We start from the raw sequence: 14,804 nt of genomic DNA, 5'->3' as shown, positions 1-14,804 counted from the left end.
ATCCCTGAAGTGACATATTGTGTTTTGATTGAAAAAAATAATAAATTCCAGTAAATTCAGCGATAATTTTTTACCTACTAAATAAATACTTTTGTAATTTGCTTAATGTACTTATCGTTGTTGCTTTGGTTACGGCTTAAATCCGGAAGTGGCTCTACAGAAACATTTGTTTGAAACATGGCTGTGCAGAGCTGGAGTGATGTCCTAAAATCGTCAAAGAAAACGGCTTTAATACATGATGGTAAGTGTAAGAAGTAAAATGTGTTTTTAATACAGAGATATGTTTTTCTCGTTACCCCAGAATTACTTTCATTTTAAGCATAACTCAGTCATCTTAACTTCGCACACAGCGGTACCGCTAACATGTAATACAAGTAGGTAACAAGCAGGAGGTACAGGTGGTATTGAACTCTATTGAGGTTGTTTTTGCTTTAAAATGACAGGAAATGCGTGTCTTTTTTAGTAAAACAACTAGGCTCCAAATTGTAAAAATTTAAGATAATATGCCCAAAATAAAGATGTGCTTTTCTCTAGATGTTAACGGCCAGTTAGTCAGGCATTTGCACTGCGTACATTGTTACTTCTCTTTCTTAAGTGAGATCTTTCCTGCTTGGCTATTTAAACCTGTTGTTCTTATTTGTAAATTACGGCTTGATCCTAAATTCAAAAGGAAAATATACACACCAGACACTTCCTCTTACCCCCTTACTGGCAGAACTTCATGCCACAGATTAAATAAGATGCTAAAAGCAATTCTCAAAGATCTGGGTCCATATTTACATGAGAGCATCGCACAGTTGTACAGATTTGCTGACTGCACATCCATGAGGTTCTATCACATCCCTTAGGTGGTCTATTGGACTGAGATTTGGTAACTGTGGAGGTCATTTTAGTAAAGTGAACTTATTGTCACGTTCAAGAAACCAATATGAGATTACCTGATGTTTATGACATGATGTGTTATCCTGCTGGAAACAGCCAGCAGAGGATGGGTGCAGTATTGTTACAAAGAGATGGATACGGTCAGCAACAATAGTCGGCTTTTAAATGATGCTCTGTTGGTACCAAAGGGCCCAAAGTATGGAAGGAAAATATCATCCACAACATTACCCCACCACCTGCAGCATGAAAATTTGATACAGGGCAGCATGCTTCTATGCTTTCATGTCTTTTAATGCACATTCTTTTTCTGTTATCTGAATTATACTGCCCTAATCTAAACCCCAATCAAGTCTGTATGAATTATAACCTCAGGGTCTTGTTCTTACAAGAGTGACATGCACCGTGGTCTTCTTCAAGTTTCAATATGCTGTGTTCAGAGATGTTCTTCTGTATATGTTGCTTGTAACAAGTGGTCATTTGAGTTACTGTGACCTGCCTGGCTATTCTCTTATAACCTCAGGCATCAACAAGCCATTTTAATGCTGAGAACTGCTGCTCACTGGATATTTTCTCTGGATTCTCTCTAAACCCTAGAAATGTATGTGTGAGAAAATCCCAGTAGATCAGCAGTTTGTGAAAATGCTCAGATCAGCCTGTCTGGCACCGATAACCATGAAACATTTGAAGTCACTTAAATCACCTTTCTTCCCCATTCTGAAGCTAGGTTTGAACTTCAGCAACTCATCTTGACCATGTCTACATGCTTAAATACACTGAGCTGCTGCCATGTAACTAACTGATACATTGAAAGGCAGTTCAACAGGTGTACCTATGGAGTGGCCAGTGAGAGTATATTTTACATATATCATGACTGATCAAAATGAGTGCTGGGTAAGGACTTAATTTAGTTGGGTTTAGCAGATCTGAATCAGCTATTGGGACAACTGTTTTGCAGCATTGGTATTTGCCTAGAGTTTTGCAATTGATGCACATCTGCTTATATGGCTCAAATGTGACTTCTTCTTTTTTTGCAGGAAAAAGGAAGATCCACTACCTCTTCACAGATGGAAAAGAAATGGCAGAAGAATATGACTTGAAGACAGATGAGCTCATTGGTAAGCCACATGTTTTGAGTTATACACAGCTGAATGGTGCTGTTAATTTCTAAAGTTTCATACATTGGATCAGTCTGTGTCTCATAAAGCATTTGATACATTTCAGTGAGAAAATGGCGCCATAAAAGCACTCTTGGAGTTCAGGGCTCGTGGTTGCTGGAGGTTGGGGAGTCCCTTGCAGGCCCTGTTGCATCTTTGGAGTCTGATATGATCAAAGAGAACAGCTCAAATGTAGGTGTTTTTCCCCCCCCTTAACGTTTTAATTAGATCTCTACATTTGATTTACATTTGTGAAGTTCATCTTCATTTTGTTTCCTCAGCCCGTGTTCATGCGTAAAGACACAAAGACCAGCTTTCAGTGGAGGATACGCAACCTTTCCTACCCCAAAGATGTCTTCAGTGTTTCACTGGATCACTCTGAGAGATGCATCATCATCAAAACCTCAAACAAAAAGTAAATATGCATGAGAACACATCTGTGCACCTATTTCGGTTTTGTTCACTGGTTGTATTGAAGTCCCTGCATTCTCCCTATAGATGGCACTGTTTACAATACGTTTGTCCCGACAGTTCAGCTTTGTGACATCCTTCCTATGTCTTCCCAGGTATTACAAGAAGTTCAATATTCCTGATCTCGACCGCAGTCAGCTACCATTAGACGACTCCGCGCTAAGCTTCACTCATGCCAACAACACTTTAATTGTTAGCGTAAGTTCTGCATACCAGCAATTGATATATATATATGTGTGTGTGTATTTTATGCAATCTGTCAGTTTATGATAAAGTTAAAATGGCTCCAGCCTGAAGAGAATCTATTTAACAGGTATAACTGCAGCTTTGTTAAAAGAATATATATGTACAATATATGTTTTTGTCTACACATTCAAAGAAAAATTATCTCTCTCTCTTTTTTGCAAAGAGACATTAGAACAGTTTCACTTTATTGTTTAAGCACTATATGCCAATCATGAGAGTGAAGAGTTTTTTTTTTTTTTTTTTTTTTAAATTTCCCACGTTTATTTTTCGTGCCCACAATAATTGTTTCATTCACTTTGTGTGTTCATTTTTTCAGACTTTTTTTATGAAGACACTCAACAATATGCATAAATAAAATCTGTTATTATTATTTTTTTCTCTGTTGTCCAGTACAAGAAACCCGAAGAGATCTTAACCTTTGAACAAGAGCTACTGAAGGAGCTGAAAAAGCTAAAGGGGAGTGCTGAGGGGGACGTCGACTGCAAAACCCAGTGAATTCTGACTGTGGGAGCCATGGAATAATTCTGGGTTGCATTTAGAGCAGAACCTCACAGCATCATTTTCCAGTCACGTATGAGCTCTCATTTATTTCTTCTGTACTTAATCCCTTCATTAAGATTCGCTGTGCCTTGTCCCTTAGCTTAATGTCTAATTGTCTTAATTAATTTGGTGGAATTATATGTCTGGAAATGTGTCCAGCCATTTATGTTTGATACAGTGATATTTAGTAAAATATATCATTAGTAGATTTAAAAACTTTTTTTTTTTTTTTTTTTTTTTTTTTTTAACCCAAATTAATTTGATTGACAAAAAATAATGTCAGAATCTGTTTTTGCTTCTTTTTTCCAAACCTACTGTGGAGCAGTTTTGTTGGGGGGTCACATAACCTACCAGCCTCCTTCCATTGATGTCCTTGTAAAACACTCAAAACACACAAGGCTTCATCCCTGTTCGTTCCGAGGTCACAGTTACGAGGACATCCCATTTGTGTTAAATGAATACCCTCATGTTCCTTGTATGTAGTGGGCCACCCTGAAAGCCATTACTGAAACTTGCGTTACCATTTTCCTTTACAAGAGAAGGCGATTCTGACTTAGTGGTCTATGTCCAAAGTGCCGTAGGCATAAGTAAGAATTAGATGCAACTGTTTTTGCAGAGCTTTATTTCAAATTTCTATGAAGTTTTTGTTTGTTTGTTTGTTTAACGTGAAGGAATGTGAAGCTGAGATTTTATATCTTTGAGAAACTGAAATGTTTGTGTATACTGTATGCTGAATAAGGTTTATTAAAGTTGGATATTTCTCTATTTTTTTAAATCCGAGTTCAATTAAAGAAAAATTGAAAAAAAAAAACAAAAAAAAAAAACACTGGCTGGTGAGGAATACTTAGACAGTGGACAACAAAAGAAGTAGTGTGTTTAAAGGAGACAATGGCATTTAAATATAGATTGTTTGAACCTTGTGATTCCTTGCATTTTTTACCACTTGTCCAAACCCAGAGAGCAAGTGCAGAAAGCAGAGACAAAACCACAGGTCTCTCTCTCTCACTATTGTGCTTTGTCTTCATCCAGATGGAAAGAACAAGAATATAAGAAAACGTTTCAAAACCAGCTGGCCCTGTCGCTTTGTAAATTCTTGTGAGGGGCCTGACTGTCAAAATGACAAAAATGAATTCGTACGTAGCGTTTGATAGTTCGGTCTTGGTCTTGGTGCCCAGTGTTGGTTCTGATTATATTAAACATAACGAAGGTTTCTGCTGCCGAGTAGCGTTCGTTTAGAAGTCTTAATTTTCTTTAATAATTAACTGTTCTCAGAGCTTCATCTACTGTCAAAACAAATTCCTGCAGCAGCACACAGCTAACAAATTGGACGTCCAGCTCCAACATTGTGGGAGCTCTGTTCAGGGTCTTCTTCCTCCCCTGTCATTTGGCCTCTGATGGTCATGCTCAGCTGCTTCTGGGAAGAGGGTTACTTTCCTGCCTCCCTTTCATTGCCGAATGCCTCTTCCCAGCCATTCCCCCTCTTTCAGTTGATGCCACAGTTTGCCACACAAGCCCTGGTGCTTTTTCTGCAACCCCTCAACTCCCTCTCCGCTGCCTCGCCACCTCCCCCCCCCTCAAAACCCCTTACCCCTCCCTGTGTGACTGGCTTCCTTTTTGATAACTGACCCCTCCTCGTGTTATTATTCGAACCCACTATTGTATAACATGCCCTTTTATATGAGGTTTCACAAAGGGCCCATTTGATCAGAGGGTTACGGTGTGCGATCGTGAGAAATGCAACTACATGGTGGTAACCTTTGTTTGGGCCAAAATGGTGGGCTGACCTCATCGCTTTTAATGCATAGCTCGGGCCATTCAGGCCCAAGTCTCACTTGCTGAGCACATTGAATTCAGTAGCCTGTCACAGATATTGCTTCTCAGTTATCTGGGTCTCCAGCTTGAAGAAGAAGGTGGAGAGAACTGCAGTTTTGGGGGGATACCAGCATCGCACGCTAGCTTTCCATCCCAATATAAACACACAAGAGAAAACCGGAGCAGCCTGTGATGTCGTTCTTTAGTGGTTTTAATATACACTCTACAATAAATATTTCCATCATTTGATGTAATTTACATTTTTACAGTAAAAATATATTTATATATGTAGAAAAAAAAAAACAGGTTACATAGTCTCCAAAATGGCCTCATAAAGGCAAGATAGCATGTCAGCTGAAAGTCAGATGCTGTAACCACAGATAGCTGCCGTGTCTAGCTTCATTATACTCATTTAAACATTCTTTGTTGCTGAGCTGACTAACTTCTAACCAAGGGTTTTCATTCGTGAAATTATTGTTGAGCTCTCCTGTACTTTAAATGCCTCCTGATTTAATAAGAAAATATCCGTTCTACAGTTTGTCTGAATTGGAAAAAAACTAACAGATTAGATAGTCAATGTTTACATACAAGCCAGTACAAAAAACAAAAAACAAATTATATATTGAATCCAAAAATGAGGCAAAAAGTGTATTGGCACTTGACAGGAAAAGTTAGTTTGCATGAAGCACATGGTTTTCTCTTGTAGTGGTTCTTCTGTGCTGGTTCATCCACGGTTCTCCCTCAGTGGTTTCAGTCCTCAGCGTCCCCCTGAGCGCTGGTGGTGGGAATGTTTAGTCCGCTTGTTGAAAGGGTGCGCGGGGACAGGGAGAGGAAGAACATCAAACGGTCTCTTCTCACTCAGCAAGTGCCCCCTGGGTAGACGCTTCATGAAGTGGGCCTCCCTCTGGTGTTGCTTGGTCTTGGAGGCCTTCCTGGGGCGGCCCTTGCGTGTAAAAGCCATGTACCAGCCCTCGTACTTGGCGTTCTGGAGTGCAGTGTAGTTGTTTTCCAGAACAATCTCGGTGAAGATGCAGTCTTTGCCTCGCCCTTTCCGCTGAGAAAAGAAAAAGACACGAGAACCTGAGACACATTTGGCCCATCTCCAGGAATCAGAAACACCATCTTTATTTCCAGACAATGAAATATCTCTCAAAATCTAATTTGTTCCGGCTTTGAACGAGTCTCAACAATGTATTGCCATAAGCTTGAAATCTGGAAAATACATTTCCAAGGAACACTTCACAATGTCGCTGTCGTCTTATGCAGCCACAGAACTATTATTTCCAGATTACCTTGCCGATCAACTTCCCCTTCTTGTTCATACATATGTAATATCCTGTCTTCACCCCTTTAATACGAATGCGACTTCCAAAAGAATCCGTCTCCACTTCCAGTTTAGCTGCATAGACAAAGAAAGCAAATGCGTATAATGAGATGATACAGTCAGGACACGGTGCAAGCATGCAGACAAACGACCTCTGCATTTCTTTTTTCTGGGTTTTTTTTAATGCATGGCAGAAAGAATATGAAAATTTGACATCATCAATAAAGAATATCAAAGTCTTCTGAAAAAAAAAAAATCATGGCCAGTCTACTAGAGTCTAAAGATGACATAAATTCTCTCTAAGCCCTTTTTGTAATCCAGCAGCCACCTTTAACAAAGCATGCTAACCTTCCAAAATAGCATCAAATGATAGTGATTTTGTACGGCGTGATTGTTTTCGAATGTCTGTAAATGCTGTGCTGTGATGCAGCACAGACTGGGGATAAAGGAGAGAGTGAATACTGCGGTCAGAGACACAACCACCGAGCACAGAGCAACGGTCAGATTTGGGCCAGTTACAGCAGTGACACCCACTTAGGATGTGTGGAGAGTGTATGCATGGCTGACTCTTGCTCTCTCTGTGAATGTGAGTCTAGGCAAAAGAAATTTAAAAGACAAAAGTGCACACAGGAGAGGACTGGAGAGGAAAAGGTATAAAGTGAAGATGCTGACTTCACCGCTCCTTGTAAACTGAGTCATACATTGAGTGTAAAGCAATGAAAATTCCTCATAAAACCAGCCTCCAAGTAGCAGGCATCATGCGTTGAGAGGTGGATGGATGGTGGTGGCTGTGGTGGAAAGATGGCTAGACGCACCAAAATTTTGGTGACAGAAATTATGTTTCCTTTTAAGTTTAAGATCTCCCCCAGTTAAATGTTAAGAAAAATGTCCCTGCTGAAGTCCATCATAACAGGTGTCACAGACTTTCTACATCACCAACACACTAAGAAATAAAATCATCTGCACGAGACATAAAAGATGGCAACACTGATGCCACTAACAATGTTTGCAACTGTGGCTTCTGTTTCTACTGGCTCAAACGGTTTTCCACAGGCGGCCAAAAATGACATAATTTATGCTGCTTTTCAACACCGTCCTGCGCGCCATTGAATTTAAACAATTCCGGTGTTTGTAAGGTGAACATGTTTCGTATTTTACTGTTTTCCTGAGGTTTAAAGGCACTGAAACGTAAGAAACGATGGCCTTTAACTGTCATGGGGTTTGATTGATCTGGCCATAACACACGGGCTCGAAGAAGTAAAGTCGCTCGATCATTTTAGAGACAATAAAAAGTGATTCCCTTGAACGGATTAACATATGTGCATCGTTGTTTAACTGCCTATTTATTACATAAACTACAGTGAGCCTAAATACATTATCGCATGGAAAGGTTTGGAAAGGTTAATGGTTAAGTGAGACTATTCACCAACTATTTAAAAATAAGTCCAAAAAATATATAAATATATTTTTGTTTTTTTAACTATAACATTTAGTCCTCCCTGCTGGTCTTATTTAGCGATCACTTGTATCTAACCGTGTGCCGCTCCGTCTTCTCCGTTGGCGTTCACCCTCTTGTTGGCCAGGACCTGGACGTGTTTCCCGCTGGTGCGACTGTACAGCTGGTAGGTTCGGGTCAGCCTGCGGCTCATCCGGTCCGATAGCCGGCTCTGCTCGGTAACATGGTGCTTGAAATTCGGAGGGGACTGCACGGTGTTCTGTCGAGAGAAAAAAAAACCCCAAACACGTTAAGGCAAAATATTCATTTCACCTGCCTGGAAATAATAAGCCCGTCAAATCACAGAGCCAAGGCCCCTGCCAACAGTTCATCATGGCATTAATCATTTTTAAATAAACCCCAAATAAAATTGGGTTATTTTGAGTCTTTTCGGAGATGCTTTCAAGAAACCTCGTGGATGACATTTCACTCTGTAGGTTGTTTTTACCACCGTTGATCTTTCACCCCTTCATGACTTTCTCTTTTCCCCTCTTTTCAGCCGTTCGCCGTCCACATGTGTTTTAACAATTACCTTTTAGGCTGGAGCTTACCTCTTTTCAAGATGTTTGAATTGTTGCCAATTGCCATAGCACTCATAATAAAATGTTTTCATTGTTATTGCAGCCTATTGGAGAGGTGGAGGGGGTGGGCTATAAGCTGCTAAGCACTGCGCCTTTGGTACCTGTTAAGTTTTGTTCAAATTAATTAGCCTATAGAACTTTATGCAGCGTTAGTGTATTTTTTTTTTTTATTGAAGTGAAAGTGTGCGTTACCTGTGCGTAAAAGCAAAGCGCCGTGAACTGAAGTAACCTGCGGCAAAGACAAAATCAATTAAAAGCTTTAACTTGTTGCTCAGAATATATGAGTTACACAGAGAGCTACATGAAAAAAGATGTTTTACTTACAGATAACCTAACCTCGAAGTTCTCAGCCTCATCTTGTAATAGTTCAAATATTGCTTCATGAATACTCCACTGATTCGCTGCTGGAAGCTCTCGGAAATAAAGTTGCTCCTGAAGGGGATTTCAGCTCAGTTTTATCCCCCTCTTGTTACGCATAGAAAGTGATACCCGTGGCAATTAAGAGATCCAAAACTGTCAGGGTCCCATACAGGTACGGCATCTACGCTCCATTCTACTTATAGGATAGGGGGGGGAATGGACGATTTAAAAGCGTTAATCCAAACTTTAAAGTCCCGAGAAAGCGTCGCTTTCACCAAACCACCTCCATTAAATCCTCTTTGTGGCACGCAGTTATTCAACAATGAAGATTTAAAGTAGAATGAATCCCACTTGACTTGCTTTGACACCGCAGTGAAGAGTTTTAGTTTTACGCACAGATCTTTACGCACCAGTGATAAGATGCGTAGCCTACCGTGGGTTTCCTAAAAAGAAAGGTGACTCGATATGAAAGAAAACTAGTGAATGAATATCACGAATGCTAGCGCCGCTCAGTTTGCTTAAAGTTTTCAAGCAATGTCACCACAACTGTCTTTCTATAAGATGCGCAGATAGTAAAGCTCCTTCTTCAACCTTCCTCCCACACGTGTATTTCTTGTGGTTGCCTCCAGTCCGCATACAGCATCTGTCTCCCTCTACATTTAAATACTTTAACTTGCGGGAAAGTCAATATCCTCGGTGAGAGCAGGCGGAGCGTTCAGCCTGGAGCCAAGTTGAAACCGAATACTTGTTAAGTTACTTAGCCTGCAACTATTTGGTTGCAAATCCATAAACACCGCATTCATCAATGAGTTGACTTTATAATTAAACACCTTATGAGATGAAATATAAACTAGATCCTGTCACAAAGAAATCGGCTTATTTGCGGGTAAATTGGTAGACTTGATCTACAGAAATCTAATAAAAACAGGCCCTTCAAAATCTTTTAAACCAAGCGTTTAATCACAGTCTTACACATTAATCTTATTCACGCACGTGTTTTGATCTTGCAGTCAGTGCACTTTGTTTTCTAAAAGCAGAAATGTCCCCTTGAAAAAAATCCTTGGCATGTACTTAAGAAAAGCTACAGTTACATTAACCTATTCCCTGACTGCAGGTTAGAGGTTGTTTGGTGGTCCCTCAGGACACACCTCGATGTACTTTTTCATCCTACATATGTAAGTAATATGTATTCCATGTGAACGCATGACACAGAATGGTTTTCACATAACATCTAAAGCCTTTGCCATGGATACAAATGCTCTCTCACTCAAAATCACTCTTCCACAACTTTTCACAATCATGGTTTGATTTCGAAAAGTGTGTCCTGGCCCATGTGTGCTACTTGCAGAGGATAGTTTCATACACTACATCATGCACTTATATTGTAATTATTCTTTGTGACAGCAAAGCAGCAGGGTTTTCTTCAAGGGAAGATCACTGTTGCATAATTCTCTCATGGGTAAAATGGGAAACTTCAAACACAGCTTTTCAAGTATAAAATCTACAATTGAACGAATGACCCCTTGCAATCTAATATATATAATAAAATTAGGACTCATTTATTTTTTTTTAAAATCAGATATATTTTTATATGTCATTCTTGTGCTGTCATGTAACTTTTCCCTGCCTTCAAAATTTCAGGAGGATTTTATATCAAAAAGATGCTCATTTCTTTGTCACTTGGACTGTTAAATCTTCATGTTTGCTTCATATGAACTTTGGTATATATTTGAGTTGAATAATTTCTGGAGACTTTGTCGCCAGCTTTTTTACATCACAAGCACATTAGGAAGGTGACTCCTATTTTTAGCTAACACGTTAGAGAATAAAGGAGAAACAAATACAGTGAAAAAAGGTTTCAGTGTACAGTATAAGTAATATTTTTAAGCAGACTTAAAAAAGTCAGCCCAATGTCATTTGTAGATGTGAGGAGAAATACATAGAAATGTGAAACAAATGTTACTTCAAACCCCTCTTCTTGACTTTTTATTGCTCATGTGTGTGCAGATAAAGCATTAATCATAAATGGAGAAATGACCGACTAAACATACAATCATAAACTGCCTTCTAAATCTCTGCTGTATATCTGAGCCCTCACAATGCTGCAAGTGAAAGTAAATTTCAGCCTTGATAACTACACTTTAAATCAGAATAATATTGTTAACAGTATAGTTTTACAGACTCCAGGCCTCAAATCTGATTATCGTCCTAATGAGCCAAAGCAGAGTTCTGGCTTTGACTCTTACCTGTGAGACTTTATACAAGCAGGCCCATGTTCTTTGTGCGAACAGGATGGGAAACTATTGCACCCTTCACACAGAACAGCTGTACAAGAGTAAAATATAATACATATATAATTATGTGAGTTTGGTCAACGTCTTAGTTGTAAATCAGTCATTTTAGCCAATGCAGGGGATTTAGAGGGTGAAAATGGACTGCCTTATTAGTTCCAGCGGGACACTGCAACAAGTGATTTTGCCACCTGGGCCAATTCAGCACTTTGTTCTTTCATATTTTGATCCCATATGAAGCAGCGATTGCACATCCTAATATGAAATGCACATGCATGACAATTAAAGCAAGTGGTTTTTTTGTAGACCACACAATGACTTATCAGTATAGTGCACGTGACTGTGTGACCCCAGATTAGTTCACCCACGAGTCATTTAAAGAAAATTTGATTAAGAGGCAAAGGAAACCTTGAGTCCCATATCGAGGGTTTCTTTTTATTTTAAAGCCACTGTACATCACTCACAGTCAAAGTTTCTCTTCTAGGTTTGGGGGATGACACCAAAGTATAGTTTATTATTTACTTTTTTGAATGTCTTAGGGTTATAGCTCATGCTGATTGTCTCCCAAAAACTCAGCTTCTGTCTTTGTTAACTTATAGTCAACTTATCTGAGCCAAAACCAACAAGAGAAGGTCGGTGCTTTATTTGTGAGGAAAGTTGTGCATGTTTAATTAATTTTGACATCCTCGACACCTTATAATTGTAATAACTGTGAATATGAATGATAAATTAAAGAAAAAACATTTAGGATGAGTTTTTAACTTGGCTTTTTTAGTTTGTGATTTTATAAGTGCTTTGTGAGTGAACTGCCCTGAAAAAACTTCTCTAAAAATGTAGAAATTAGGTTTAGAACGTGTTGGGGCAAAAGTGGCTGATATAATGGCACTGGCTTAATAAATGTTACCTGGGATATGTTACTTGAATATTCAAAATCACATGAGACGACTGACACCACTCTCTGTATGTATGTAAATATAGGTTTCCACTAGTGGTCTGGCAAGTTTGCTGTGTCCTGCTTCTGCCAAGAAATGCGTAACCTCTTGTTCACTGAGAAAAATGGTCTTTACACTTCAATTTTTGCACAGATTAAACAAACAAGACGTGATGTTTCAAAAAGCTTTAGATGTGCCTTTAGGAGGGCTTCTGGGGTGCTTTTAAGATTTCTACCTAGCAGCTACCTCTGAAAAATGAAACCCATGTACCAAAAACTACAGCTCATCTAACGCAAGAGTGGGTAATTAATTTTCCCAAGGGGCCACATGAGAAACTGTTGTGCAGGGATTCACCAACAAGCTTATAAAGAGATAAAACCCACCACAATGGTCTCAGTTTCTCGTGGGGACTCTTGGGAAAATTATTTGCCCACCCCTGCTTAATGGCCTCTTAAGGCTGTCTCCAAAAGTGTTGACTGTCTGGTATAAAACAAACAAATCAATAGAAATATTTTGTTTTCTGCAGTTAATCTCCTGCTTTTGTGTCAGCTGTATAGGAAGTACTTTTTTATCTTTAAAAATCATTAAAGATAAAGATAAAGACTAAAAGTTATACTGCTCTGATAGGCCAGTGACAAAGCCTAAGCCATGAGCTGTCTGCCAGACTTCAGTCCAGATAATATGAGTCAAAAAACTGGAACTGTTTGAATGCAAATATTTAATAGATATTATACCTTTCTGCATAGTTAACAGTAGCAAAAGGACATCTATGAACTCTAATCTGTAGTTTGGTGGTAAGTAACCTATGAATAGCATTGGTTACTTACCACCAATCAAGAATTAGCTAATGCATACAGTCTATGGATGCAACATATTAACCCAGCTTGCTACTATTTCCTGGTGTCTCAGGCTGCCATTCAGGACATCAAAAACCAATGCTTGACTTCTCATTGGCTATATAATCTCTTATCTCCATCTGGAAAAAAGAAAAAAAAGGATGTATATTCCAGGACTTTAATGTCTGAGTTTTGAGCCAGTATTTTAAATCATTAGAATATTTCATTTCAAATTTGAGTAAATTACACATAAAGCAGTATAAATATTGTATCAGTGCAGGTAAAGACTGTTGACTTGACAGTTGTCCAGATGATGAAAGCTGAGCCACATAAAGTCATTGCTAAAAAGGCTGGTTGTTTGCAGAGTGCAGTATTAAAGCATTTTAATGGAAAGTTGACTGGAAAGGAAAATTGTGGCATGTAAAGATGTGAAAACAAAAAGGATGAGTGCAGCAAAGTTTTTAATGCAAGAAAAGTCACCACAACTGTTTAATTCCTAATAACAAGCTACTCCTGAACCAGAGACAATGTCAGAAGCATCTTACCTGGGCTAGGGAGAAAAAGCACTAAACTGCTGCCCAGTGGTCCAACGTCTCATTTTCAGATGAAAATCAGATTCATTTTTTTGCATTTCATTTGGAAATAAAGATCCTACAGTCTGGAGAAAGGCATGGTGTTTGAAGTCCAGTGTGACGTTCCTGGAGCATGTGATGGTTTGAGGTGCCATGTTATCTGCTGGTGTGTTTTATCAAGTCACAGGGCAGTGCAGTCATGTACCAGGAGATTTTATGCTTCCATCTGCTAACTAGCTTCATGGAGGCGCTGATTTCTAGCAGGACTAAGCACCTGCCCATGGTGCCAAAACTACTACCACATGGCTTGCTGACCATGTTATTACAGTGTTTGATTGGCTAGCTAACTCTTCTGACCTGAACAACAAAGAGAATCTTTGGGCTATTGTCAAGGGGAAGATCAAAAACACCAGAGTCAAAAATCCAGGCTGCTAACACCTCAGCAGTGCCACAAGCTGATCGCCTCCTCGCCACGCTGCACTGATGCAGTAATTCTTGGCAAAAGTGTCCCAACCAAGGACTGAGTGCAGAAGTCGGACATTTCTGCATTTTAAAACCTTTTTTTATTGATCTTATTTTTTTTGATTTTCAACACTTCTAAGTCATAATCAATATTTCCCATGATGTAGACACATCCAGGCTGTCAGATTCCCTCAATTTCAGGTTTTTATGCTAAGCCAATCCAACTGCAATCTGAATATAAATTTTCTTATTTAACTCTTATTTAACTCACACAAAAGTTAATATGTTTTCAAAAACATCAAACTTTTGTGCTAACTACTCCTTTAAACAACCACAACACCTTTGTCCTTAGTGTAGTATCTGCCCCTACAGCAACACAGTGCTCAGTCTGGTGCTTTAAAGTCCATACATCTCTTACATTTCACAGAAGTCTACAACAGCCACTTACAATTTAGAAACAATTCCGTCTCTGCAATTATAAACGACATTTGGTTAAGGTGAACTGTCAGGCAGTTTTGGCTAAAATTCTCCAGACTGAACATGAAAGGTTCCTCGTGAAACCTGATCAAAAGCTATATTTTTTATTCTGCTTTGTTACATACCTAACTGTCTGCTGCCTCACTCCTGAAATTCTCTAGTGAGCAGCTTTTCTGGCCTCTTAATAATTTTGAGAAGAGTTGACACAGGTCCAAGTTTTGCCCCAGATCCCTGCTCCTTTGCCTTTTCTCCCAATGCTGCTTTTCTCATTTGGATCACAGTTTGCTAATCCAAAGCCTTGGTATCAGAGAGTGAGGTACAAAGACACCAATCACAGGACGCTGTGAAAAAAAGTCAGGGAGAGGAACC

The 14,804-nt window shown here is 39.2% G+C and overlaps 2 protein-coding genes across 2 annotated transcripts; one reads left to right on the top strand and one right to left on the bottom strand.

Moving 5' to 3' along the window:
* The first annotated feature begins 90 nt into the window (after positions 1 to 90).
* On the top strand, positions 91 to 4,058 carry dpcd (deleted in primary ciliary dyskinesia homolog (mouse)). The gene is made up of 6 exons (XM_031752763.2): positions 91 to 241; positions 1,917 to 1,997; positions 2,104 to 2,228; positions 2,318 to 2,451; positions 2,603 to 2,705; positions 3,144 to 4,058. The coding sequence occupies exons 1-6, from the start codon at positions 178 to 180 to the stop codon at positions 3,246 to 3,248; spliced, it is 612 nt and encodes a 203-aa protein (XP_031608623.1). The 5' UTR covers positions 91 to 177; the 3' UTR covers positions 3,249 to 4,058.
* Positions 4,059 to 5,556: 1,498 nt separating this feature from the next.
* On the bottom strand, positions 5,557 to 9,045 carry fgf8b (fibroblast growth factor 8 b). The gene is made up of 5 exons (XM_031752751.2): positions 8,830 to 9,045; positions 8,698 to 8,734; positions 7,964 to 8,144; positions 6,398 to 6,504; positions 5,557 to 6,159 (listed from the first exon to the last, which is right to left on the bottom strand). The coding sequence occupies exons 1-5, from the start codon at positions 8,886 to 8,888 to the stop codon at positions 5,863 to 5,865; spliced, it is 681 nt and encodes a 226-aa protein (XP_031608611.2). The 5' UTR covers positions 8,889 to 9,045; the 3' UTR covers positions 5,557 to 5,862.
* Between the last annotated feature and the right edge of the window lie 5,759 nt (positions 9,046 to 14,804).

The sequence above is a fragment of the Oreochromis aureus genome, linkage group 6 (genome assembly GCF_013358895.1).
Source record: "Oreochromis aureus strain Israel breed Guangdong linkage group 6, ZZ_aureus, whole genome shotgun sequence".
NCBI classification, from domain to species: domain Eukaryota; kingdom Metazoa; phylum Chordata; class Actinopteri; order Cichliformes; family Cichlidae; genus Oreochromis; species Oreochromis aureus.
The sequence above is the reverse complement of the archived record's forward strand: the minus strand, read 5'-3'. Positions and strand labels throughout refer to the sequence as shown.